Raw genomic sequence first — 27,835 nt, forward strand, 5'->3', positions numbered from 1 at the left:
TGTGAACTTAACCTGTATTACTGGGGAGGGAAAAAAATTCTCTATATTTTTCTCATGTCTAGAAGGAGCCAATTATAGAAGAAGCTATTACCAGGATGCTGCTGGAAGAACAAATTATTCACAAGTACACTGCAAAGTGTTGTACTACAAATGTCAAGATATCTGATATGTTTTCAGATTATGTTTCACCTCCTCAAGGTGACAATACTTTGAGATGGCTTCCCAGGACTCCATACAAAGCTCTCTCGAGATATTTTTTCAGAATTACTAAGCCTCACAGTGTTTTAAAATGCTTTTGAACAGCAGCCTTCCTTAGTATAGGCCAAAACTTCAGCCATAGTATGTTCTGAGTTTCCTAAATCAAACTTGTTTAGGACATTCACAAGGAACAATTTCCTGAATATATAGTGACACTATGAGGAAAAGGAGGTGGAAGTGTGCTTTATCTGAACACCAGTGATTTAAATCACTGTGAAAGAGGAAGTTATTACCCAGTACAATTATGTTTGAATAAGATATACTCTTTTTTTTTTACATAATTTAATACACTTTTAGCACATGGGTTTTGCTTTCTGATGTATCACTGAAAATCAAGGCTGCTGGAACCCCATATTCTAGCAGACAAAATTATGCCCTCCTCAATTATCAAAGTAGAGACCATTTAAAAATAAAATAAAATTTGAGAAAGGGCTGATTTGATTTACCTCCTTTGTATTCCCCAGCATGCCTGCCCACACACAGAAATAAAGACATTTTCACTGCCAGACATAACTCATTAAAGAGAGCATGAATTCCTCTTGATTAATGACTAAAGGATTGGGCCTTCGGGTACTTTAAAAATTAATAAATGATACAGTTTATTAGGACATCCATTCATTTATTCTTAAAGGTACAAGAGTCATTAAAAAAGCCATCATTCATCCTAAAAAAACTCCTGACTTATATGCCAACTAACCTTTCAAACACCTAATATTTGATCAAAGAAATCTTTAATAAAAGGTACATTATAAAGGATTAAGTCCAAAGAATATTTAACAAGAACATGTGTCCTTTAATAAGTGTTCTTCCAATATGAAATCACTAACCACCAGTAAAGGCCAATTTCATCTGAAGTTTTCACAGTTATCAATCCTTCACAGTCACTGCAGAAGGAACTTACCCTCAGGAGACTCGGGCTCTGTGTTGGCTTTATTTCGCTTGGGCTTTTTTGTTTGCTTAGAATTTTTTGGTCTTCCCCCTCAGTGTGAACATCCTTGTTGTTACATGCACTGAAAAAGAATGAGAGATTCATTTCAGGTACTACACAAGGTGTCAATCAGCTTCTATCCCAGCTGACAGGAAGAAGAAAAATCAGCTCTCACATTCCTTGTTTACAACAGTAAGCTCTCTCTTCCTCCAAACCTCCATGCTCTTTTTTCCACCATTCCTCTCAAGCTCACTTTTCACCTTAATCTTTCTAACTCCCCCCAGATATCCTTCAAGCAAGACTTTCTTAAACCCTGCCCTTTCCAATTTCTCCAACACCCATTTCCTCCCCACTGCCTCTTTTCTTCTGATTTATGTCCCAGGGACTCTGGGCCCCTCCAGCTGTGGTTTACAGCAGAACCACACATTAATTTCCAAAAGAGTAAGCCCATGTCAAAAGGAATGGGAAAAGAGAAAGACACCCTGCTTGCCTCACATGTCCACAGGATGAACAGGTAAGCAGGGTAAGGGCAGGTACTACCTGCAGGTGTCTTGTTACCAGTCCCTCTGCCTGTCACAGCTTGGTGAACTTCTCTGACACTCTGCCTTTCAGTCCTCAGCTTGGTTGCCCCAGTTACAGCATAGCTGGTGCTTGGAGACAGAATTCCCTCCTCCCTCTCCTCCCTCTCCTCCCCTAGCAGAGAGGAAACAGCCCCTTTCAGTGTTGTGCCAAGCTGTGGTCAGGGAGATTCAGTTGTGGAACCAATAAGGAACTGTACAGGCTCCTTTTACCTCAGAAAGTTATGAAAAATGTAGTCCTGAGATACCTGAGATATTCTAACTTTTGCATAAAAGCACTGCACAGAGCTCCCAGAGCAGTAAAGCCTCTATAAACCCAATTTTTCTTAAGAAGAATTGAAAAAATAAATAAATTCAAGATTCAAAATCTTGAATCCAAACACCTCTAACACTTTTCCACCATTCAGAGTCAAACTCCCTGGAGATCTGAACACAGCAGGTGGGATAGTCTCAATTCATCTAAGCCTGTATGCATTTGCCTCCCACTCAGTCATCACTACATTCTGAGTCTTCCATCACATTCCTCCACAAATGGGAATTACAACCATCCCACAAGAAATCTAGCATAGTCTCTTAATAGCTACCCTCAAGAGGGCCTTGTACGTTTTGCCAGCACGAGTTCAATTTTAAACCCTTTCCCATCACCTTTGCCATTTTTCATCCAGTTTTCTGTGAGCTCTGGGAATGGCTGATATCCCTCACTTAACAGCAGTTTTCCTTAGATCTTGCTCTTAAACCACCTACAAGTGGAACATTGTTGCTGGCCATTGTTCTTTAAACACAGGCCAGCAGTGCAGGGTTACAGAACCAGCACTGCTGGTGCTTGGCTAATGTGTGCCATAACCCTCCAAATATTTCAGTGCTGGTTTGCAACATGAGTATTTTCCTGCTAATTGGAGCTGACACTGGCATGAAGACAAGCTCAATTAAGCAGTAGTTAAGAGTAACTACTGTTCCTCTGTGCACATCAACTCGGATGCTTAGATATGCATGCCCTTCAAAGTTGAATAACTTATCTCTGCTGCTTGAAAAACATTAAAACCAGTTGTTTTGTATAGAGGAAGATTATATATGAATTTTTAGCAGAAGAGATAATTATGCATAGCAAGAAAATAATTTACTAAGAAGTATAAGACTATCTTCAAAACTGCAGCTATGGCATGCTTGAAAACAGTCAGAAATTTAAAATCTCCAGTATACTTTAAACTCAGCTCCATTAAACTTTATTTATAGTGCCATTATCACTGAGTTATGTCAGACTCCAATTTTGCCTGTTAGTTTTCCCTATGCTCACTTTTTTTAAAAAGTTCACAAACTAACAAATTTATTATGATATACTCTAGTGTACCAGGAATATCAATCCACTATGCACTTATATAATATGAAATTAACACATTAAGAGTTCAAGAAAAATACACTTGCCCTGACCATCCTCTTCTTGCAGGTATCTCGTGCTACACTTTTAGACCCCACAGTACAAATATGTGTTAATATGCAAATCTTATACTCTGTCTGTCTACACAAACACTGGTATCTGCAGAGATCATTGAAATCAGCACCTCAAGGACACAGAGCTCCAACAGTCTGATAAGCCTAACCCCACATACTTCATAAAACCTCTTTTTGCATTTCCAAATTAAACATGATATTTATTTTGTTGCCTTTTAAAAAATAATCATGAAACCATTAACATTCAGTTTTGTAATATTCTCACAGGTGGCACCAATTAAAGCAGTCACGAGAAATATTAATATTTAATTCATTTTTTATTGCAATTTCCAGCATGAAAAATTCCGTGTAGCAGAAGCTGGGAACTTACTGAAGCCTCACGCTTGCATGTTTACACCATCGTGATGTCTCTGGAGAGCAGCCAGGCCAAAGCATGGTGCGACACACCTCACCGAGCATCGCTGCAGAGAACAGTCCCAGCCACATGCTGAGACACTGGAGGAGCATTGCTTTTGCTGAAAACCCAGCTAAACTCTTAAAGCAATCACTCCGCACAGGGCACGTCTCCCCGAACAGGTTTGCCACGTGGGCATCAGAACACCTGGAGGCAGCAGGACAAGGTGGGAACGTGTGGGAACAAAAACCCGGCCGGGGGAAGGTGGTTGAGCCAGGTGAGGTGTTCCACAGCGGCTGTTCCACCGCTCCTCTCGGCGTGACTGAACACTCCCAGCCAGCCTGGGGACGGTGGCATTACAGACACCCACGGAGCGACTGCTGGCACCGCAGCGGTGCCGAACGAGCCTCTGCACGCCTCCACAGCGGCACGGAGCGCAGATACCCTCATTTCCCGTCCTCCATTCCAAAAAGCTCCAGGCTGCATGTCCTCAAACAACACAAACCTCTAGGACACTCATGAGGGTGTCCGGACCGAGCGGCTGAGGTAGGGCCGGGGTGAAGAGCAGGACAGCGAGGGGGACGCGAAAGGACACCCGAGGAGCATCAGCCACAGCCGCCAAGCCCCGGCGGCCTCTGAAGCCCGGCCCGGGCGCTGCACGCCCACGGCCGCGCTGCGCCGCCACAGGCGGGCCCTGCCCGGCCCCCACGGGGAGGAGGCGGCGGCGGGAGGCCGGCGGCGCTCCCCCAGCCCCGGCAGGCCCGGCAGCCGGGGGCGAGCGGCAGCCGCAGGTGAGCGGGACATTCCCGGGGCCGGCTCCGCCAGCCGGGGCTCCGGCACCGCTCGGCTCGGCGGGAGGGCCGCGGCCCGGCAGCACAGCGGAGCGGGGCCGTGTCCCCCCCTTACCTCCGGGGGACACACGCTGGGGACTGGCTGTCCGCCCGCGGCGCTGATTCGTGGGGGTGGCTGCAGCGGGGATTAGGGGGTGATTTCTGTGCCCTGGCCGCGGTTCTGGGTGCCCGGTGCAGGCCGCGGGCGGTGGCGGACGTAACGCCCGGGCTCGGGCGCGCCCCGCGGGCGGCAGTGAGGGCTCACCCGCTGTGTGTGACCATGCCGAGGGCCCAGCAGGGCCCGCACAGTGTGGGCAGGGGGCACAGCAGGGACATAGGCGCCCTGGTTCCTGGCGGCTGCAAACAGGAAAATGTATCCTCTAACCCCTTGTTAAGGGTCCCCTTGCAACAACAGCTGGAAATTTTCTGGGAGACTGCTGAGCTGAGGTTTTCTTGATACTGCCACAGTTAAATATGTTCAGAGTATCTGGAAGCATTTTGCCTTAGTATGCCGAGTTTTGAAGCTGTGTGGGGTATGCTCTTGATGCTGAGCAAAAGGACACGCAGAAATAAGTCTCATCAGTGTATTATCGGTTTCCAGCACCCATAGCAACAAATTGTCCATGCAGGTGGTTAGAAGTGATGTTTTTACTGGTAAGTGAATACCCTGATGGGTAAGCACTGGACTAATGTTATAAAGGAAGAAGGTGAGAGTTACCTGTATCTTGCTCCTTGGCTCTGGGAGTTTCAGAAGAGCTTGCAGAGACAAGCCCTGTACATTACATGTGCTTCTGTGAAAGTAATGTTTTAGACTGTGTAGTACTTTATCTGAAACCTGCATTCTCTCTTTATACAAAGGAAATACTTTGTTTTCAAAAAGCATCTGTATGAGCCTGTTACTAATTGTACCTTAATTTTAAGGGAAATTGGATGGCTGAGTGAGAACTGGCTGTTCAGAAGACGTTGTGGCTGAGGATTGATAACATGTCTAAAGAAATGCAGGAACTACAGAAGCATTGGCACTCCATGATGCAGACCATCCACAGCAACGCAAATGTGGGTCTGAATTGTAATTCTATATATCTATAAAGCTACTCCTTTTGTAACTATCAGGATATCACACCCTGATTTATTTAAATGCACTTCTTATTTTTTAAGTGAACACTGTGAGGCCTATGGGAAGGCCTGTCCTCCCACACCTTCAGTCAAGAAAGAGGGATGCCTGTTCTGCATTCTTGTGTTTTAATGGCATAACCCTTTGAGATAGAGTGACATTTTAGTGAAATAGTTGTATTGTAAAAATGTAATGTATTGTAAAACTACAATACATTTCCCTTAAGAGAAGGGAAACTACTGCAATAAAATTCTAGTGTCTAGCTATGACTTCCTCTTTAAAAATATTTTAACTAGTAATATTATTAAATTTTTAAGAACATTTGGATATATACATGCCTGCACTATACTTAGGTCAAATAAATTAGAGGGTTCCAGATATTACTAAGCCATGGATAAAAGAAAAGCTGAGCATTTTAAAATGTTGCAGATTTTTTAAATTAACCAATAGAGGTATCTAGTTCAAAACAATGGTTGCTGAGACCCCAGTGAAAGCTGCAGGCTAGATTGATTTATTTTTTTACTTGCTTTCAAGGTTGGTAGCTTTTTTTGTAGGTTTGTTGTTTTTTATAATTTGTGCAAGAATAGAACTGGGAAGTCCAAGAAAAACATGTCTGTTGGTAGAATTATATTTGCTCTGAAATTATCTAAAGTTGCAGCAAGTCCCCATGCTTTTTAAACAGCGAGGCAAGAGGTGCTCCCTATTGCAGCTGCAGACTAACAAAAGATCTATCAGACCTGTAGTTCACTACAGTAGCAATGATCTGTGAAAGGTATCTGTGACAAGAGATTTAAAAAAAAGTAAAACATTTTTCTTTCATCTGCAGGTTGTTGCCTTTATGAATTCTCGTGTTGGCCAATATTTAGATGACCATCCTTTTGTTGCCTTATCACTCCTGATGTTTATTGCAGTGTCAGCTGTTCCTGTTGGATTTTTCCTGGTTTTTGTTGTTACAACAGCTGTAATGGCCTGTATTGGTGTGATAGTCATGGAAGGTACTGTATGAATTCATGGGTATACTTACCTATTCCCTTTTAAGGCATGTTATCTTTTTCCTTTTTAATTCTTCCTTCTGAAAGTCTGTGTCCTAGCAATTGAAGATTTCTGTGTGTAGTGCTCAGGTCTTAGCAGTAGTAAAACTCTTAATACAAGAATAGTAATCTAATTAAGTGCAGTCTATACAGGGGAAATCCTATTTTCCTTTCTAATCTCAGACAGCAGGATATGCCTAAACCACTTATCTTGAGCATGCAAAGCTTTTACAGACGTTAGTCAGATGAGGGAGGAAGGTGGTTTTCCCAAATTGTTTGAAATTGGGGTTATGGTAGAATGTCAGCTCTTGTATTTGTACATAGACTTGTTTAAATAACAAAGTGATGTTTTATTAGGTGTTGTCATAGCCATAGGTGGCATAGCCCTTCTGTGTGTGCTGTGTGGCCTGGGAGCCCTGTCCGTGGGAGTTTCTGGAGTGCTGAGTGTTTCTTATGTTGCACTTTCAACTCTGGTCAACTACTGGTGTGCATCAAGGTGAGTATGGATGTCTTGATCCATGCTTGGATTTCAAACTCTAAAACTGTGCTATTGCATTCATTGTTACATTTTTTTTTTCCCTAAATAAGCTACTGGTACTTAATTTAACAATATTTCTTGAATGCCTTGAGTCTTGGGCTACCCTCATGGCTTAAAACAGAATACACACGTCTGGTCATCAGTATGTATTCTAATGAGTGTTAAGTCATGCCCTTTTTCCTATTTGGGACAGAGGAAATACAAATGGGTCTTTAAATGTGAACGTGCTAACAAGATATCAGGCAGTAAAATATTACTCACTCCAATGTGTCACTTTAAATGTCATTAAAATCCACTGCAAAGGAGAATGTTGTGTAGAAGATGAACCCTTTGCAGTTTTTCCTGCATAATGACCCAGCTGTCTCTGCTTACCTGCATTGGTACAGTAGGGGAGCAAAATTGGTTGCAGATTTGGGATAGTCAGAGGACTACTTAAAAAGGACAGTGTGGTCAAAATAGAAATAACAGGTTTTGTAGGATGCTGCACCATGCAAGTTGGCAGTTGTGCCTCTCAGGACTCTGGGCTGGAAGCCTGTTTCAGTCAGCATTGCCTCAACCAGGCAGCTGAGAGCAGGAGGCAGCAGCAGGCTGTGCTGGAGTGCCACCTGTGGCCCCCTGAAATACCTGCCAGGGAAAGAACCACAGTAAGCGCTGAGGCATAGGGAAGAGCAAGAAAAATCACAGCTGCTCTCTTCTAGGCTCCCTCAGCACAGCTGTGTTTGCACAGCTCTTGAGGACACACAAAGCTGCCTGAGATGGCAGCAGAGTGACAAAAGCATGGTGCAAAGCCCAGCTCCAGGGCATGCTGCCAGGTCCACAACACCACCCACTAGTTCCAGAAGACTTCCATTTACCATAGCATATCCAAATGCACAATCCAACCTAGCCACCAGCCCTGTTGAGCTACAGCTTTGATGTTAAAACAGATAAAAACATCTATTTTTATGTTCCCCTGTCTTTTGAGAGAAGCTTAGGTAGACCAGCAGCAGATGTAAACCTGTCTGGGACATCACACTTTGCTCAGCTTTTCTGAGCAAAAAGTTAAGACAATCTTAGGGAAGAACAGACAATAAAACCATTCTTTTCTCATATACACAGGGGTCAGATAAGGAAGCAAGATGTTAATGGAAGTATACCACAGAAGCAGCCTGTCTTGGATCTTTCTGCCAATACTGGAAAGAGTGAATAAGTAGGTTTCTCCCCACTTCATAGGCACTTTGCTGTACAAGTCCAGCCTTTGCTGTGTAATTGTCTACTCATCAAGCATTCAACCATTGTGTACTTCTGGAAACTGAGAAAAATCAATATACATCTTACACTGGCACTATAAAAGGCATCTTAAGAATAACTGAGAAGCAGCAGTGCAGTATTAAGTGTATGTGCATGATGGAATATTCCACAGACTTTGGTAAAGGGATGTAATAATAGTTTGTACTGTGTTAAGTCAATAGCAAGAAGGTGGATTGAAAGGGGGGGAGCTATTTGATTTCTCAGATATTGGAGTTCTGAATGTATTCTCTCCAGTACACAGCAGTGGTCATTTTCATACAGAAGTATCAAAGTTCAGAACAGTAGAAACATGTTTTGAATGTGGAAAAATATTTGTAACCCTTAACCTTTGTTAAAATTGTATGAATACACCACACCAATGCATTATGTTCATTATACAGGGGAAAGTGGGTTTGTCATATGGCATGGTCTAAGCTTTTATCTCCCTTTAGATATTGTGTTATTCCAAAATGATATTTTCCTTCTTGTCATTGCCTCATCATATCAGGGCTATGCTTAGGTCTTGTTTAGGTATTTAAATTTCCTGGTTTACTTCTCAGTTGTAACTTTGTGTATGTTATTTAAACTTCTTATTTTTGCAAATGCTGTTATATTTTTAAGCATTAAGAAAGTATCTAAGTATATTAGTTTAATAAAGTGCTGTTTGTTTAACTAGATTGTCTTCTTAGTCTGTTCTATTCTGCAGTAAAAATATTTTTTTCACATCTCATTTTAGGAAGGCTACATTTAGAGCTGAGTTTTTCTCCTAGAATGAAGTGTTTTATATGGCCAACACTGCTGAGCCACAGACTGCAGATTATTCCCTTTCTCATGCCTGTAAAGGAAATGCAGATATCTAAATTAGTTTTACTTAGTTTTGCATGAACCAACCTGCTGCTTACCTAAAACATGGACACAGAGCCTACCTGAGCTGTAATGTGCTTCACACAGTAGTGTTGTTAATAGTTTCAGCCCTTAGGCTAAGCTGGCCCCACACTTCAGCTGTAAAATCATCTCCAGAAGATTTAGGAGCTCTTCATTTTAATGGTACATTAATTCAGCAAACATTACAAAGCCACATAACCAGCCTACCCTCAGGTAAGGCTGCCTGCAAGAGCTTTCCAAGAGGCACCTCCAAAGAGAGGGCAATAAAGCCCTTAGACCTGCCTAAAGTTACAACACTTAGTATCTTTATAGCACAGCTCATCCATGAACACAGGGCTGAATCTTTTCCCTCAGTTTCCCTTATGTCTTCATCTGCTGAAGAGGCATTGCTTAATAAAATCAGCAGACACTAAAATAAGTTAATCCAGTCCCACTCAGAGTCTGACCCAACATGAACCATTTCCTTCTGCATTTTAAATCAATTTTCATTATATAATTCATTCTGTCATCAGCACTTAAGCAGGAGCTAAAACTGTGAATTCTCAGTTATCTGCAGGTAAACTTGGAAGAGTTTCTTTCCTGCTGCCCTGACCTTTGCAAGGTTATCAGCCTGTCATTGCAAGGCTTCTCACTGTGTCCTTTCACCAGAAGCTGCTTTTTGTGCAGTGCCATCACTAGAGGAAGGTTTTCAGTTCAGAGATGCTGAAAAAAAACTAGGTCAGCATAGAGTAGGTGTTCTACTGGAGACAGTAAGGCATCCCTTAAAAGGAGGGCAGAGGTTGTTTTTGTCTTTGAATTATTAAAGACTGCAGTAGAGCTAAAAAGTCCTTTACAAGACAGGCTGGGGAGATGCTGCCAAGTCCCCTTTTTCTCAGCTGCTCTCTCAGCTTTCTGCAGAACAGCACCAACCCCACAAGAAACTGGCAGGAGATGCCCACTCCATGGCACCATTCCCAACCAGCTCCTCAGCCTACTCAGCTCTCACAGATCTGGTTCACTGCCCCTTTAGGCATAAACATACCTTAATAGGCAGCCACACTCATGGCCCTACATCCTAGGGGACCCCAAACATCCCATGTTTAAGGAGATTTGGAGCAACCAGCTGTAGTATAGTTCCTGAAGCAGCTGGTTAAGCTGCAGGACCAATGCTGCCTCCACCTGCAGCAGGTTCACTGACTAATTCCTCTGCCTTTTCTTGCAGCACCATTATCCCCACCTCACCTCCTGTCAGAAGAGAGGGACCTCTGCCTGAATGCAGGAAAGGAATCTTTTTTACTTGTAAAATGATCTGAAACTTTCCAGATAACACACTTCAACATGGGGACAGAGGGGCAGCAGCACACATTGAGAAAGAGGAAAGGAGTAGATGTAGCTGGGCTCTAGAGTAAATTATGTACAAAATAAGAAACACTATCCCATTTTCTTTGATTTAAATTAATTACAGGAGTCTTCATTCAAATCACCCCTGTATTGTATAGTTACATATATAGGTTTTTTTATATATATAGTTAACCCTCCCAGAAACCAGGGACAGATTTCCTCTGACATGCCACATCTGAAGTCTTTCTCTAGGCAGACATTATCAGCCAGGGCAGAAACTAGGCAAGAACAGCCTTTTCTTTGACCTAGATGGATGTGCAAACTCTTTGTCTCACCTCCACAGGCAGTAAAAATAGTACAAAATACAGAAGTCAAAGAGCCAAAGTAAAGCTCTCACTGCTTCCCATACTGAAAGTACCCAAGTTATTTAAAATACTTTCACTAGTGCAAGTCTGCAGATCCATGTATGCAAGATACATGAGAAATGTTTTAGCTTATTGAGGTGTTAACTAGCATGTTTACATGTCACTTAAACATTGTTTAGCAAACTCCAGCCGTCCTAGAGCAAAGGTTAAAGTTCCATCAATGAGAAACAAGGAACTTCTGTACCTGAACATGCACAGAAATCTTTTCCCCACACTTCAGAACAAAAAGGATGGAGAGAAGGAATATTAAGTTTAGCTTAATTTGGGTCAGAAGAGCTAAACAGCCCATACAGTTAAGTACAGCACACTGTCAAGTACATAAACCCTCTTCATCAAGGACCACTTACCTGGCTTTTTCAGAAATACTTCATAACCCAGCCAAGTGCTAAGTCAACAAGACTTAAAGTACAGCAGGTTGTTTGCTGGACAATAGCTTAAGTAATCCTTCCAACCCTAAGGTCCCTCAGGCCAATGACAGTAACTGAGTTGTAATTAAGTGGCTTCTGTGTGAGTTTCACTGTGTTTATATTGTTATAATTTTGATTAAATAATAGTATAAGGTCTAATGATCATGTTAATTATGGTCTCTGCTCCATGCTCTCTTTGCATGAAATACATATTAATACTTAGAAAATGCAGCCTGAAATTGCATTAATAATAGCTCATTAATAATGCCTAAGTGAAGTAGGGGCTGTGGCAGACAAGCCCAGAGCCTGTACTGTTTATGCACAGCACAAGCATCAGGGTCTGGCCACTGACTTGATCCAAAACCCTGCACAGAGACCACAGATCTGGACTGTGATGATCACTCTCCCTGCTCACACAGGGTTGCCAGACAATATTTAACCTAAGGCTGTTACACTCCTACTACAACAAAGCACTTTCACTGTGTCACAGGCAGTTATATTTTATGTTACACCTACAGACAATGCTGTCAGTATTGCAGACAAGACAGCTTTAGCTGTACTCGCACCTTTTTTCCTCCTCCAGTCTGAGACCCCAAGTTACAAACTCCTGATGCCCCTCTCTAAGTACCCAGTGGAACTTCCAGCCATCAGAAGATCAGCTCTGGCACCAGGAAAGTCCATTCCACTTCGGTTTTTCTAGTGTCCTTCTAGCCTGCTATACATAGAAAAGGGAGGCATCACTGTGTGTCTCCTTCAGAGGCCTTTTGTAATGATCTACTTCTCATAAGAACTTTTTTAGTGTCAAGTTTTAACACAAGTATTGTGTGTTGCTAAACAATCAATTTCAATAAAACCAAGTTTCAATTTCCAGGTAGGGTGTAGAGCTCACATTTACAAGAGTAGCTGAAAGAGCTACTCATACTGCAGATACTGACACAACAGGGATTTTTAAAAACCCAGTTAAATGGAATCACAATTGTGAACAATGATAAGCAATTCAAGAAAGGAAATTGGCTGCAAAGTCCAACAGGCATTTAACATAGCAGTAGTCAGTTTCAAAATAAAGATGCTCAGGAAATTAAGTATTATAGTCATTGTTAAAGACTAATCTACAATAAAGAGACACTTAGAGGATGAGCAGTGTTGGTTTGCATAACTAGATGCAGGAGAGAGAATACATGACAGACATAATTCACCGAGTGACTACTCCAAGTTTATTTGGAAATACACACTAACATACCACATTTACCATGTATGCTCTTCTCTTTAGGAATTTAAGAAAAGCCAAAAATAGTAGCATTGTGGCCAGGGAGAGAACACCAACAGCAGTCATTGCAATGCCAGCCCATGCCTCCTTGCTCAGGAGAGTGCTCCCTGCAAAGCAAGGAGAAAGGCAGTTTGTTTGAGGAGACAGATTCTAAGCCCAACACCCCCCAGCACCACACTAGCTCAGTACCTTGGGCTGCAGACCATTCTTCTGGTACAAAGAGGACAGGGCCCCCCAGGCTCACCACAGCAGAGTTCACAGCTGCCATCCCACTTTCTACAACAGAAACAGCACAGCTGAACCACAGGGCAGTGGGTTATTTTGGATCAGTGCAACCTAAAATCCACTAAGACACTACCTCGCTTGCTTCTAGATGGCCTTGGGCATCTTGGTATGCACAGTGGAGAGTCCGGGTGAAAACGGTGGCAGATGAGAACACTGCAGTGGAAGTACACCTGCCACAGAATAAGAATGAGACATCTATTCATTTTAAAACAATTACATCTCCAAGTCCAGTGTCACCTACCAGGCCAGGAAGGGCTTTGTCACCAGAGACAAAGACAAACGTCTTCACTTCCAGCCTTTGGCGATAGTTCGCATGGCTGACACCACGTCCCACAGGGTGAAACACAGTCCTGTAGCTGTCTAGGTCATACTCACAGCTGCCAATAAATAAAAACCAAGTCAGAACATCAGGGTAGAGAAGGTTTGGGTTATTGGTGTTGACTCCTTTAAACAGATTGAAGTTCAAGGTTGAGATGCTGCCTTCTTCCTGCAAATTCCAGCATCCCAGGGCAGAATTTGGAAGGCCCTGACACTTAAGACTCTTAGTAAAGAGGGAGCAGGGGAAAATTAGGGACTCCTCCCACCCACTGTAAAAGTAAAAGACTTGCATTTGTACAGCAGGGCACTCACCCATCTACAACAACATTCCACTGGGGTAGTGATCTTGGATCTTGTGAGGCCGTTGCCCAGCAGTCATCCAGCACCAAGTGGAGGTTGGGATCATTGCGGTTCAGGACCTGAACTTCCAGGAAGATGGGCTGCCGCAGGTACCTCACTATTGGATACTGATCCTCACGGTACGGCTGCCTGTACGAGTCCTCTGCAAGGGCCAAAGCCATTTATGTTAAATAACTCAGGGTGCAAAGGGAGTCTCAAGCTCTTCAGCAGCAGCTGGTTGGACAAATGCTGTCTGTCCAAGGGCCACAGATCTGAAGCATCTGCTTCAAGTAGTGTGGATGAGCAGGAAGGAAGCACTCCAGTAGAAGTCCATGTACCAGAGCAGTTCACTCATCCACCCTCCCCCTCCACAAGCTTCAGATACTTCCCAGCCAACTGAGCCCAGAGACAGCTTTACCTGGGTAGCTTAGAAGAACCAAGGAGAGGGAACCTTGATTCACTGAAGAAGGTGGAGGAGAAAGGTTATCTACTTTTACAGTGAGAGAGGCATCACCATTGCTGAAGGAGCACCTGACTGTTAACCTACAACCAGGAAGGAGCAGGTAAGTCACATATTGATGTGTGGGTAATACAGTACTGGATGGCCTAAAGAGGTTTCCAGACCCACCTGAGTTCACTGTCCCTTGAGATCCTGCCCAGGGGAAGGTCTGTCCATAATGCCCTCACCTCATTCTCATAATGAATCCGCTCCCCATCAAACTGTGGATAAATAACAGCATTAGTGAGGGCATTCCCAAAGCCTGAGTGCCACCCCCACCAACCCCAGCCACACACTCACCCAATGCCTGGTCCCACACCCATTGAGGGGGACATGAAACCGAACCCTGTCATTCAGGGGGGACTTGTAGGCTGGCCGGCACACAGGATCCCTGAGCCTGAGTGTATCCAAATCCAGCAGTGGTGTGGTGCTCTCAGCAAGGATTTCAAAATCCATGTACCCATCCTGGGTGCATACAGCAGCTGTAACAGAGGTTCACAGAAGTTATGTGAGTCAGTGGCAGTTGTCTGCCAGGAGCTGTTGAGATGAACTAAGATGAGCTGTGCAGAGGGATCCCATCTGAGCAGCACAGGAGCTGGGGAGCTGCAGGAGTCACTCACCTATTGGTGTGTGCCGCTCACAGGGGCACTCGGGGTGCATCACCATTGCCACAGTCTCCCCGTGGAAGTGAAAAGCCAGCTTCAAAGAAGACATGTAGTACTGAAGTCCTGAGCAGCTCTCCCCAGGTAGCTAAAGGACAAGAGTTACTCTCAAAGTGTGACTCCAAGAACTCATTTTAACACATGAACCTGTTAAAGCTGATTAACAAATAAACCAAGCCTGAGGAGCAGAGGGAAACTCATTTGCACTGCCCCAGGCATGCCAAATTCCTACTCCCTTTAAGAAGAATATTTTCACTTACATCTGTTTTTGCCAAAAGACTCCAGAAAACCCAAGTTACCTTGCATGATGATGCCTATCTATTACAAAGTCTGTTTGTATTCATATTAATCACATCTGCCCTCAGCCACAGGGCATGGCTGACTTAACAGATGCTTAATCAAGGTCAAAGCTACTGTGCTCTGGGTCTCCAAATACCAAGGAGATGTGATCAGACCAACACTTGTGACTCAAGGATGAGAGCTCACCCTGGACTTCAGGACTCCCCTGCTAATATACAGCCTGACCCCTCTCTGTGTGTCCAGGGTGATTCCATTTTCCTGAAGTTGATCCATGGGGATGGTCTTATTCTCTACATCCACATCCATAAGGATCCCTGGAAATGCTGGGATGGCAACAGTCATGTGTGTTGCATTACACATTGCTGGACCTGCAAAAACATCTTAGGTGAATGTAACATCAATTTCCCTGGGGCAAGAGCAGTTCAGGTTCTGGCTCTTTCCATGCATTACCTGGAGCACAAAGCATTCTTGACTCCACAGTCAGTCTGCGCTCAGGAGGGCCATACATGAGCTTGAGTGCCACAGTGTAGAGCACCTTATCATTGTGCTGACAAAGAAGATGGAGCTCTGTTAGACAATGCTCAGCTCCTGATCCATCATAAGACCAGCCCCAGAGGGTCATGTACTGCATCAGGTTCAGGTTTGCTGATACTCATGTTTGCAAAAACAGTTTCTTCCCACCTCACCCTTTCTAAAAACACCTGCTAATCATGAGACTGCCAGACAGATGTTCCCAGGACTGGCTGTGGCTAGAATTCTGCTTCTAGAGAGTCTCACTCACTGTGCTGCTGTCTGAGGTACACACTGTGCCTCCCCATGTCCTTGCACTGGGCAGTTAAATGACAGCTGTGCAAAGCCAAACAGCTTTGCACACACCAGCCCAGCCGTGCATCAGCTTGACATCAGCTCTGGCCCTGGCCTGAAAATGGATTCCCCAGGTCTACAGACAGTGCTGGCTCAACAGGGGCTGGGTAAATTCTCAGTACTGGTTCTCCACTCACATACCTTGTAGGACACAACTCCAGCAGCAGCAAAGGCCACCTGAAAGATCAGGTTGTGGCCATCAACTAGGAAGTTATAGCCTTGCTGTGTTGCTTGCCCAAGGCTCAGTTGATGTATTCTGGTTCCATCATCAACTGACAGATTCCAGGACATTGGAGCTGCTGGAACCTGCAAAGCAAGAAATCTATGCTTAGGGAAGGAAGGCACAGAAGCATCAAGGCATTAGATTTCCACCCGGCAGGGCTCCCATCTCCCGGGCTTTACATTCAAGCTCCCTATATTGACAGGGCAGAACTAGGCTTCCCAACAAGATGCAAGTCCATCAGAGAAGTCCCTGCCTGAACTTGGAGATATGAGACTCAGTTTATGCCAGAACCCCAGGCACTTCCCCTCCAGCTCCCTTCACAAGGATGAAGAAACATACCATATGCCCATCACTGAGACTTGACATGAGTCCTGGGAAGGTAACCTGAAACAAGCATGAGAATTAGACTGCAGGAACTGGAATAGGACTGGAGCCAGACTGGATGCATCCATTAATGACCATTTGCAAATCAGCTCTCCAAAGAGCCAGCAGCCAAGCCAAAATGAACATGCAGCCAAGAGACTTCCTTGCAGCTCACTGGAGCTTCCCTCAGCTTTCTGCAGATTCCAGACACAATTCCAGGAGACAGCCACCCTGCCTTGCAAGCCTCACCAGGATCTATAGCACCCCCCACTCCTATACTTACTGCCATAAAGTCTTTTGTGCAGTTTGTTGCACCAGCAAACACAGGAGTAATGACTTCACCCACATGAATGCTGTCACAGTGAGTGCTGTAGGTGATATTCGTCTCCTCTCCCATTGTTTCATTCACCATCAGCCTCAACCAGAGCTGGTGCTGACCATGCTACAGACAAGAGACACAAATTAGAAAGAGGCAGCAGTATTCACTACAGAATGAGGGCAGCTAAAAGGTATTGGGACTGAACTCTAACTTCAGAGTTTGCATAGGTGTTTGTACTAGTGGAAGGACAAGATGACTTTGTTTTAAAAACCCAAGGAAAAGGGTAAGCTCTTCAGGAAGGCAGGAGGACACAGGGTTAGGTTGAAGAGCAGAAGGTACAAAGATAACTGCAGAAGTCAAGAAAACCCCAAGGAGTAGCAGGTTTTAGTTCCAGAGTCAAAAAAATAACCTAAGTTAATAAACAGCAGAACAAAGTCTTGTGGTAGTTCAAATACCTAAAAGCAGCAGATACCAGTAAAGCATCTAGTTTTGGCCTCCCACTTACTACTCTACCTCAACAGCTATGATCAGCATATGCTGTTAATTGTCTGTCAAAACACATTTAAATAGATTAGTGCTCTGAAACTCTTCAACCTGGTCCATCTCCCTACAAGAAAACCTGTCAAGTCATTTAAGTTCTCAAGGAGAACACAACATTTACAGCAGACTGAGGGATTTAACGCATAGTTGAAAGAATATAAATTTCAGTATCTTTGGGTTTGTTTTTCTTTTTCAACTTTCAGCATGAAGTGTTCTTCTACAAGAGTTTTAGATTATCAGAAGTATAAATATCTAGTCTTGAAGATAGTTAGAAATAGAAACCCTATTAAGCCCAATCCTGTTCAGGGGAAGAAATTAAACATCTCCAAACTCCATTACAGCAACTTCCCAGGATGCAGACCCCTTTTTTACCTTCAGGCTGGTACAGTTCACAAATGGGACACTGAGTATCAGCCTCTCATAATCCACAGTGTAGTCACAGGACACGATCTCCTCACCACTCACATCTAGGAGGGATGGGGAAGATTAGCTCTGCAGCAGACAGGTTTCAGCAGGAGGGGCCAGGGCAGCAGCAATACATACCAACAACATGCACATGCCAGGTGTAGTTGCTAAGTTCTCTGGAAAACTCAGCTTCCATCCTATCCCTATGACAGGTCACATTCTCTGCAGAGGGAAGACCACCATGAGCTTCAGCACTCACACCCTGCAAGCCCCCCAGCCACCACCCTTCAGAGCCCCTTCTGTGCCAAGGCAGAGGGGAAGCAGCTCCAAGCAAACCCAAAGCCCCACCACAACCAGCCCAGGACACGTTACCCAAGACATCCTGATCCCCCAGGCCATCAGCACAAGGGGCTAAGCACAGCAGAAACCCAAACAGGAGCAGCAACCTGTAAAGAGAAGATAATCAAATGAGAGAGCAGCAAGGAAAGAACCTCCACCCTTGTATCCCAAACCACACTCACCACATCCTTGAGATGCTCCAGCACTGCTGCTCAAACCCCATCTCTTCAGGAGACCACAAGCTTGGTCTTTGGCTGCCCAGGGAGGATTATATATGCCCTGGGTCTGGCTCACACAGGTGCCACCTCTCTGCTGCCCAGGGAACAGAGCACTTGCACCTGCTGCTCCTTGAGTGGGGCAGCTCACAGGAGCCCTTAAGGTAATACTAAGTCTTTAGCAAGGGTTGTTGTTGCCTTCCATTTTGAAGGCATTCTTTTCTTACCCTGATAATGTATTCCCTTTATTCCCATGCTAAATATTTTATAGAAAAATGTATGTCTGTTTTGGCAGTTATTTTTTTTAAATGGAGTTTTCTGTGCCAGCATGACAGAATTTGAGACACCAATGAGCTCAGTATTTCTTTCCTTGGGACTGTTTGAAGCACTGGTGAAGATATCATGGGGGAAAAGATCCCCAAAACCAAGGAAAATGTTTTAACTGAGAGCCTGAATGCCAGGTCAAGATTCCTATTTGACTTGAGTACTCACATCAAAAATTGCAAAAGCCCCTGTGATACAACAGATAATGTCTCTGCTCCCAGCCCTACTGTGTGCAGGCTCTGCAAGGGATGTCCTTGGACCCACAGCAGAGCAACAATCACATCAGGTGGGTGTCAGGCAGCCCTGGTCACACAGAGCCTGGCATGGGTGATCCTCAGCCTGATGTGGGTCAGGCTCAGCCTGGCTGTGGGAACTGGCTGCTCAAGAGGACATCCAGCAGCAGTGTGTCCTGGGGCACAGAAGTTTTGCCTCCCTAAGAAGTGAAGAAATAAGCTCTTATTGTTGTTTTAAATGTTGTCATCATCTCCGAATTGTGTAGCCAGGATTACCCAGTGTGACTAATTTCATTCTTCTCTAAGCCCATTAGTTCCAAAGATCTCATTAGGCAAGCAAAGACTTCCTTGCCTCTCCTTGCATGGCCTTTACCATACCACATTTGGTGCTTATGAGAAAGTTGCAGTGAGGAAATGTTGTGCTGGATAATACCTCATACAAAACAGATGGCACAACAACATCACTGTGCAGATTTATGCTCCAAGTTACCTTCAACAACCTAACTGGTGATGCTGCAGCCTTTCAATCTAAATAGTTTGTTTAACTGGCAAAATTTTATTTGAGACTGTTCTCAAATTAAGATTAAAATCCATATACACAGTGAAATCCAATAACAAATCAAAGCTGCTGGTTATATAATTCATTAGTTTATAACACCATGTACCATCACAACAGAGTTTCTCTTGAGCCTGTTAAGACATTTCAATTGGAAGTAGAATGGTTCTGAAGTTCTTTTCAAACACAAGAAGAAAAGTTTCATTCTGACTATCCAAAGAGTTTAAAAAGATCACAATTTTGAGCTTAGTCTCAAAAGAATAATCTCCATTCAGGCTGAGAAATTTAGCTCATTTGATGTTGAATCATTTATTGCATTTCAAGTTGAGGTTTTTGGATGGGACAAAGACGAACAAGTACCAGGAGTTTAGAAACAGATGAAGATTTTGTTTGGTCTTTTCTTTCTTCTTTCTTTTTTGTGATGCCCACTTTTATGACAGAAATAATAATAAAGCTTGCAAAGTCCTGAAGCTTCTCCCCAACTGACATGGGTTTTTCTTTACCTCTAATTAAAACTTGGAACAATAATTTCCCTCTTAGCATTATACAGGGTAAGTTTAAAATCAATATTTTTCAGATGATAATAATAAAAATTATTCTGAGATCAACACTTTGTGTTCTGGATTAATTAAGAGAAAAGCAGATTAAGGTAATTCTGTAGTAAAAAGGATCTTGAAAATTAAAAGGACTCTTCTTCCATTAAATCACTTCTCATGAGTATATCATGTTTCCTCTCTCATGCCAGGCACTGGTGGTATATGCAGTATGAATGGTGATCATTTTACCCCTGAAAATAAGGCCTAGTAAAAGAAATAAAATTTGATGCCATTAAGAAACAGCCAATCTTTTATATATATATATATATATATATATTTATACACATATACATGTATTACCTATCTTTTTTCTGCAACAGCTAGTTTTTCCAGTAGCTGTCAATTTAGCTCCACGCTGAGCCTGGAAAAGTATTAGAAAACTATCAATGTAGTGCAAGGAACCTGAGAAATGGCTGAGAGTAAAACTGTCTTCTAAAGTAGTGATGGAGGTTTCCTGGGTGAAGCACAGCCCATCCTGACTGCCCTGAGATGGCAGACAGCAGCAGGGACAGCTGTGTCTTGGGGTGACACGAGGGACAACCAGGGCTTTCCTTTACTCTGAGCTGGAGCTGTTTATTCAAAGGTTCAAACCTGTCAGAGGATCTGACTGACCCTCCTTGTCCCCATGGGAAGAAAAAGGTTGGTACAAGTTCATTCCTGAAGAGCTCTTCAATCCCTGTCTGAGAAAATAATGAAGAGAGAAAGCCCATTTTGAGAGGTCTCTTGTGTGTCACAGGGGCAGAATTATGGGATGTAAATGAGGTGGCAGAATTCCATTTGGGGATTGCACCAACACTGAGCAAGGAGTTGGTTTGTGATTCTCTAATGGGGGCACAACAAGCAACAAAACCCCACTGCTAATTGCTGAGGGTAGAGTCTCTGAGATCCAGGTTAATTCAGTGAGCCACAGAAAACAGCTTGGCAAAAAGTAATGTTTATGTAGCAGCTCTTGTGAGTGTGGCCAGAAGAACCCTGAGCTCCCAGCACTGCAGGAAGCTGCAGTAGCCTCTTACCAACTTTTCAGCTGCTGTTTGAAAACTGGCTTTTTATGTGCCTTGCTCTTAGTAATTCTTTTGAACTTAAAGTTAGAATTAGTCTAATTCTAACTCAGGGGGAATTATTTCCAAATCAAGAAATCATTATTTGTGATGGGAAATTGACCCATCTGTTCCCAGACAAGGACCACAGTGCCCAGGTGGGGTGGTGAGCAAAGACCCATCATGTTTCCTTTTCTGGAATTCCCTGCAGTATCCTGAGGAAATCCTGTACATCTTTTCTGCATCTAGACAGAGATTACAATACCTGTCAGAAGAGTTTTATATTTGCCAATTTCCTGAAGATCTGATGAATTGCAATTTACACAGCTGTGGCTTTTCCATCTGTGACTTGCAGACTTGTTGGGGATTTTATCCAACCATCACCCTGTCCATCATTTCCAGACTTTATACACAACATGGTTCCATGGAAGGGCCTGGGCAGGGCAGGGGAGTGACTTGTTTCCAAATACAGCATTCCAGAAAAAAGATGGAATACAAAAAAGATGGACTCCACCAGGAAAGCTAACTGCTCATGTGTTTCCTCCCATCAAACTCAGGGATATTTTATTATTTGGAGTGAAACCTGGTCACACTGACATTCATGGCCTTCTGAAGGTTTTTTTGACGTTCTTTTTGTAGCTCAAAGTCCTTTTGCAATTCCCACAGAACAGCCAGGCAAAGACACACAGAAGACGCCTGGATCCCCTCTCTAAGTAGTCAATTATGCAACAAACTGTACATGGCAGAGGCACCTTGCAGGAAATGAAAGCATTCACCACACCACACCTCGTTACCTATGCAGATCTCCAGAGCCTGCCAGGATGAACTTTGCCTCCCCATTCCCCTCCTCACAGGGACGTCTCTGCTTGTAATCATTAATGAACTATCCCTGTAATGGAAGAGTGACTGTACAGCCCAGATATCGCCCAGAGCTGCTTTGGGAAACCAGGAGCTGCTGAAAATGTCGAGCAGGTACCACAAAGCAGCGGCCGATGGCAACGTGGACCTGTTGAAAGAGGCCACTAGGAAAGACCTCAACACTTCTGATGAGGATGGGATGACACCCACCCTTCTGGCAGCCTACCACGGGTACCTGGAAGCTCTGGAGGTCATTTGTCGGAGGGGGTAAGTCAGCCAGCCTCCAGTGCTTAAAGCCTGGGCCTCAAAACTACAGCTACTGAGTCGTGTTTCTAGTGCCACAATGACAGGCCTGAAAGGCTGAAAATCACAGGAATTCCTTTCAATGCATTGCCAAGAATTGTTTCTTTAGTGGCAGTGGTTTAGGTCCAGAGCCTTCAGGCAGGTCTCTTCATTATTTTCTCAGGCAGGGGTTGAAGAGTTCTTCAGCTGGTGTGTTAGTGAAAATACACCAACATCCACAGAGCACATCGTGTGTGGAGCCTGCAGAGAGCAGCTCGGAGAAGCAGGGCCCTGGGACCTTTCTTTCCTCATTGGAGAGGGTTTCCAACAACCTTTGAGGATATCTTGAGACAGGATTTAGAGAGAAATCCTTAATTTGAAACAGTTTTAGCAAAAAAATATCTTCCATTTGCTTCCGAAGTGCAGTCAGTAGGCACTTGTGAAGATTTAACGCTGTCCAGAGGCGAGTCACTACATAAAGCATTAAGCCAGTAGCATCTAAAATGGTTATTTCTCTGCTTTTTTAATGGTTATTTTCTCTACTTTTCTACCATCATGTTATAACTGAGGATACTGTTTCAGAAGCTATGATAGGACCCTTGTAAACGATAAAGGAAAAAAAAAGATAAAAAAAAGGGAAAAAATGAAAGGAAGGTTTTCTGCAGGTTTATTTTCTAGTAATAAAATGTCTGTATCATTTAAATATCTTACATGGTTAAATTGTCTTATTGAAATGGTAATTACCTCTCCACCATCAGGACTGTCTTGCTCAGAGCCTACCTTTTAAGCTGTGATTCTGTAATAACATCTAATAAAAGAAAATATGCCCTTGTGTAGAGAGACAATTAATAAAATGTTCTTTTGCAGAACAGCAAACAGATTGCAGGGAACAGTTGAATAACTATTTGGATATATCTGAGTTTTATTAAAAATTGAGTTGAAAAGATGTTTTTTTTCATAGATTTGCTTTATAGCTCATTGGGCTCAGGTGTGGCTGTGGTATCACAATGAAAAAGACCTTTGGACTGCGTGGTTGTTGCTTTGTCCTCAGGAGAAGCAAAAATAGATTGACAGCTTTTCAACTTGTGCAATTAAGGCAGCTCCCAGGAAATACCTGTCAATAAGGTTTGTCCCTGAACACCTGCAAGCCAGAACAACTAGATAAGGAAAAAGTAACAAAATAATTTAATTTTTTTCAAAATTTGAGTGAAAAATATATCTCCTACCACATAAGCTGACAGAAATCACAGCAGATGACACAAAGATCAAAATTTCTTTGTATTTGTTATTTCATGTATTTCTAAGTCTCTTTCTTGGTAGAGGACAGCTTTGGGAGAGTATCACCTCAAAATTTTCAAACATATGTGTTTACCTCTATTTTAATCTAAGATTTCTTAACACAATCAGTGAGATGTGTCTGTCAGAGGCTACATTCTCACTGCTTTTTTTGGGGAGAAGCTGAATTTTAGAAGATGTTTGAGCTGTTCTCCAGTCAGTTAATGTTTTCTTGTGAGAAAGTATTTTAATTATTTTTAACAAATTCATCCTTTCCTTGAAGAGGTTTCCTGACAGAGGCTCTGAGGTACAATGCAATTTTCTTTAGAGTGGTTGCAGATTTTAGGACTCTCAAGCTTTGGCCCTTGGAAATGTAGCAATACAATAAACAATAAACCCCTTTCATCTTGAAATAATTCAGGGGTCGGGAGACCTTTTCTCTGCTTGCCTTGCAGGTACATGAATAAAGAAAGGCAAGACCAAATAGCAGAATCTGCTCTCTTTTGTGTGAGCCTTCTCCTTGGGAAAGCAGGGAAAGGAGGAGTTTGAGAACCCAGAGTAGATGTCAAACCTTGTCCAAAGTCCCACTGAGCTGGGAACAGCCACTCGAGTTTGTCAATTGTTTGAGACTCAAAGGCTGGCAGGTTCCACGGGGAAAAGAGACCACAAAGAGCTCTGAAGGGACCTGGGGGAGGACGGCTGACCCGGCACTCCCAGGCTCAGGGTGCCACAGCCAGCTCCCTGATGTGGGAATTCAGGAACCCAGCACGCTCAGCCGCAGCCAGGCAGCTCCCCAGGGCACAGCCACAGAAACAGAAATATGTACACATGGTTTCCATATGTCTGAGTGGGGAAACTTTGATCCTCAGCTGCCTCCTCCGTGTAGCAAAGCCTGAGCTCCCACGGCCAGCACAGTCCAGACCCCCTGACCTCCCTCCTGCCTGGGGCAGCTCAGGCTGGAGGATGTGTTCAGATCTGGCCCTCAACAAACCTGGTGGTGCTTCTCTTCAGAGTCCCAAAGCCAGAGATCAGTGCCTGAAGGATGTTTTGTGACAGGATGTACCCTGTCTTTCACAGTACAGCTGCCATGGCACCAACCTCTGAGTCATTGAAATGCTTGAACCCCCAAGAGTGGAAATGCTTGTAAATTTGATCCCCAGCTTTTGGTCAATAAAGATTTTGGGCTTCTGTGGCCACCCTGTTTGTTGGTCACAAGAGGGCACAGGCTCTGTTCTGAACATTGCTAAGGCTGACCTTGCCAAATGTGTATCTAAATATTCAAGCTGATTCTTATCTGCAGGCAGCAGTTCAGTGTGAAGTCAGTGCAAGAGTTAAAAATCAAGCAATACTTTTCTCTGGCTTTAAACTCAATTGAAAATTGTGGCATTTTATTTTCAAATGAGCTTCTGCTTTTCAAACCCTCATGAGCAAAAGCATCTTACAGAGAACAAAAGAGTTGAAAAACAATGGCATCTATCTGGGCTTAAACTAATAGCAAGAGAAACAAATGGGTAATCAGGGCTTTACTCCGGATCATTTACCTATTACCTACCAAAAAAAAATACTACAGGAGCTCACTAAGTGTGTATCACTGTGGTCAGTGAAGAAACCTGTGTAAGGCATGCAAAAGGAACAAGTCACTAAGAACACTGTAAAATATTCCACACAAATGTTCTTGAAACAGTTTTGCCAGTAATTCCAATGACACTAAGTCAAAGCTTGAGCCCACTTTGAGTTTCCAGACCCTGGGATGACAAAGGAAATGTCCTGGCTCCCTTATGGGGAGATGCAGTCACAGTCAGCCCTGTGAACTCGTTTAACTCACGGGGCAGGAATTAGAGCTCATGCCACACACACAGCCACGCTCAGGGCTTGTGTAAGTGGGTGCAGCCCTGTGCTAGTGGCTGGAGCCATGCTGAGCCATTGTCCCTGGGCTGTTCTCCTCAGAGCAGAGCAGAGTGACACATTTAGTGTCTGTTCAGCGCTACTGCAGAGCTCAGTGTGGGTAGCCCAGCTCACTGTGTGCTGTTTTCCCTGCCAGGGGTGATCCAGACAAGTGTGACATCTGGGGGAACACGCCCCTGCACCACGCTGCCTGCAATGGCCACATCCACTGTGTCTCTTTTCTGATCAACTTTGGTGCCAACATCTTTGCTCTGGACAACGACCTGCGCACTCCCCTGGAGGCAGCTGCCAGCAGGGACCGCAAGGAGTGTGTCCAGATCCTGGACAAAGCTGCCACTGAGCAGAACTTGCTGAATCCAAAGAAGGTCTCCAAACAAAAGGCACAGGCCCAAAGGAACGTTGAGAGACAAGTCAAGGAATGTGAGAAGCGCCAAGAGAAACACCAGCATGAAATGAACCGAAATTATATTAAAGAAAAGGTTGGCACAATGGATTCTTCCAAAGGAACACACTCCAGGGTAAAGTTGCCCAGTCTATTTGCTTCAAATACCACAAGTACTTTAACTAAAAACCTGAAAGATACCTTGAAACTCAAGACAAAAAAGACAGCCAACAGCACAAGAAGGCAGGAAACACAAAGAAATGACCAAGAGGACGATACCCATAGGAGAAGTGTGATGCATTTGTTTGATGAGAAAGAGGAGGATGAATTACTGAATGACCTCGAAGAGAAAAACCTTGCTGGTAATGACAGTCAGCTCTCCATTTTTCAGAGGCCAGGTCTTGGCAAGATTGTGTTTGGAAGGAATTTGGCTGCAGAGGTAAATCCTGAAACAGTGTCTTCTGAGAAAGAAGATACAAGAGTCACAATGGCCAGTGAGCTCTTCCAGTATGAAAATGCTGAGAATGGAAGGGAGGATGATGATGAAAACAGTGCTGGTGTCCCTTGGAATGAGGAAGAAGTCATTTGGGATGATGAGGAAACAGAGAATACGCCCCTTGAGGTATTTCTGGCATCACAGATGCTGGATGAATTTCTTCCAGTCTTCATGAGGGAAAAAATTGATTTAGATGCTCTGATGTTATGTTCTGATGAAGATCTACAGAGCATTCAGATGGAGCTTGGGCCAAGAAAGAAAGTCTTGAATGCTGTGAATAAAAGAAAACTGGCACTCAAGAACCCTGGAAAAACAGTAGATACTTGTTTATAAATTATTATATCTGTTGTTGTAACCTACACATTGATTCATTACCTTTCCCTCTCCAAAGAGCATGCATCTCTTCTGAGAAGTTTGCTAAAGCAAAAGGCAGAGAGGTTACCAATTGCTTTAGGAAATACAACAGGGATAACATTTTTCTCTCTGGATAGGTAATTGTGGTAAACAGGATATTAAGTAAAGTATATTCTGCCAAAAAGCAAGAATGTGAAGGTAAAAACCCAAAACCTTCTTCTCCCTACTGTTTATGTGGATTGGATTTCTTTTGGTCCAGAAAATTTCAAGTATCAGTGAAGGCCAGGCCCACTACATTCCTTAATAAAGGCCTTCCTTTCTTCCCCAAAACCACAATGCAAAGAGCATTCTCAGAGCTTGAGAGCTTTGAGTTTTCTCAAAGCTTGCTTCTGTAAGATCAGTAAAACCACTCTTCCTGGTACTGATGGTATGTTAGAAAAGGAATCTGAATATTGATTTTAGCTGTGGTTTATTGACTCTAATCACCTCTGAATTAATGTACATAAGACTATTTTACATCAAGTTTAATATTTTTGTTAGTAAAGTTTGTACTTCTGTATTGACAATAATTTTAAAATACATGGAGTATCTTCCCAAGAGATGTTCAGTGTCAGTTGTATATTCCTTTCTCATCTCATTAGACTGGATCTAGTTGCCTGGACCCATCATGTCCTAAATATCATCAAGACTGCAATACTTTTAACTACAAGAAGCTGAGGTTTAACTTTCAGAATTTTGGATCTATTTTGGTACACCCTCAACTTGGTTCCTATAAGGCTGCATTTTCCATGCAAAGTCCCAGAGATGAGGATTCATATCACACACCATTTTCTGTGGGTTGTTGTCAGCCTTAGCCTGAGAGCTGTGTATCACACACACACTCTGAAAATAAGTTCATGAAAATAAAAAATGAGCTGTGCTGCTGTGGAAGCTTCTGCTCCTCACAATCTATCTGGAGGCATTCACAGCAGGGTTCCCCTGTTCCTTTGGGAACCCAGCACTATCAGATGTAAATTAATCACTCCTGTTGATTTTTGTGAATCTAATAAAGTGCTTGTAGTAGTCATGCTCTGGCTAAGATCACAGATTTTAGATGCACATTTATTAGCAGAACATTTATCTTTAAAGATCTTCTTCTAGCTTTCCATTAGCCAGCTATGATTTTTTCTTAGG

At 43.4% G+C, this 27,835-nt stretch overlaps 4 protein-coding genes across 6 annotated transcripts in view; 2 read left to right on the plus strand and 2 right to left on the minus strand.

Annotated features, from left to right (window-relative positions):
- Positions 1-4,715, minus strand: part of DNAH3 (dynein axonemal heavy chain 3) — a 55,048-nt gene extending 50,333 nt beyond the window's left edge. Inside the window, exons 1-2 of the mRNA XM_015642652.2 lie at positions 4,514-4,715; positions 1,160-1,268 (exon numbers count right to left, since the gene is read on the minus strand). The gene's annotated coding sequence lies outside the window, so the exon portion shown is untranslated. The remainder of the gene's footprint in view (positions 1-1,159; positions 1,269-4,513) is intronic.
- On the plus strand, positions 3,804-9,064 carry TMEM159 (transmembrane protein 159). 3 transcript variants are annotated; one of them, XM_015642659.1, is made up of 5 exons: positions 3,804-3,833; positions 5,359-5,493; positions 6,378-6,546; positions 6,940-7,078; positions 8,219-9,060. In XM_015642659.1, the coding sequence occupies exons 2-5, from the start codon at positions 5,422-5,424 to the stop codon at positions 8,307-8,309; spliced, it is 471 nt and encodes a 156-aa protein (XP_015498145.1). In that variant the 5' UTR covers positions 3,804-3,833; positions 5,359-5,421; the 3' UTR covers positions 8,310-9,060. The 3 variants fall into 3 exon arrangements, with proteins under 3 accessions (XP_015498145.1, XP_015498144.1, XP_015498142.1); XM_015642658.2 differs by lacking the exon at positions 3,804-3,833 and adding an exon at positions 3,851-4,153 and having other exon boundaries at positions 8,219-9,064; XM_015642656.2 differs by lacking the exon at positions 3,804-3,833 and adding an exon at positions 4,330-4,398 and having other exon boundaries at positions 8,219-9,064.
- A 3,553-nt stretch (positions 9,065-12,617) lies between these two features.
- ZP2 (zona pellucida glycoprotein 2) lies at positions 12,618-18,387 on the minus strand. Its single transcript, XM_015642391.2, has 18 exons — positions 18,332-18,387; positions 18,183-18,256; positions 17,949-18,032; positions 17,778-17,872; positions 16,830-16,988; positions 16,523-16,567; positions 16,102-16,266; positions 15,547-15,643; positions 15,283-15,464; positions 14,755-14,884; positions 14,435-14,616; positions 14,264-14,355; positions 14,054-14,178; positions 13,609-13,798; positions 13,220-13,355; positions 13,052-13,148; positions 12,883-12,969; positions 12,618-12,800 (listed from the first exon to the last, which is right to left on the minus strand). The coding sequence occupies exons 1-18, from the start codon at positions 18,370-18,372 to the stop codon at positions 12,658-12,660; spliced, it is 2,124 nt and encodes a 707-aa protein (XP_015497877.1). The 5' UTR covers positions 18,373-18,387; the 3' UTR covers positions 12,618-12,657.
- A 3,598-nt stretch (positions 18,388-21,985) lies between these two features.
- On the plus strand, positions 21,986-27,728 carry ANKS4B (ankyrin repeat and sterile alpha motif domain containing 4B). The gene is made up of 2 exons (XM_015642991.2): positions 21,986-22,235; positions 25,567-27,728. The coding sequence occupies exons 1-2, from the start codon at positions 22,072-22,074 to the stop codon at positions 26,639-26,641; spliced, it is 1,239 nt and encodes a 412-aa protein (XP_015498477.1). The 5' UTR covers positions 21,986-22,071; the 3' UTR covers positions 26,642-27,728.
- Positions 27,729-27,835: the final 107 nt, after the last annotated feature.

Source organism: Parus major, chromosome 14 (assembly GCF_001522545.3).
Source record: "Parus major isolate Abel chromosome 14, Parus_major1.1, whole genome shotgun sequence".
Classification (NCBI taxonomy): Eukaryota; Metazoa; Chordata; class Aves; order Passeriformes; family Paridae; genus Parus; species Parus major.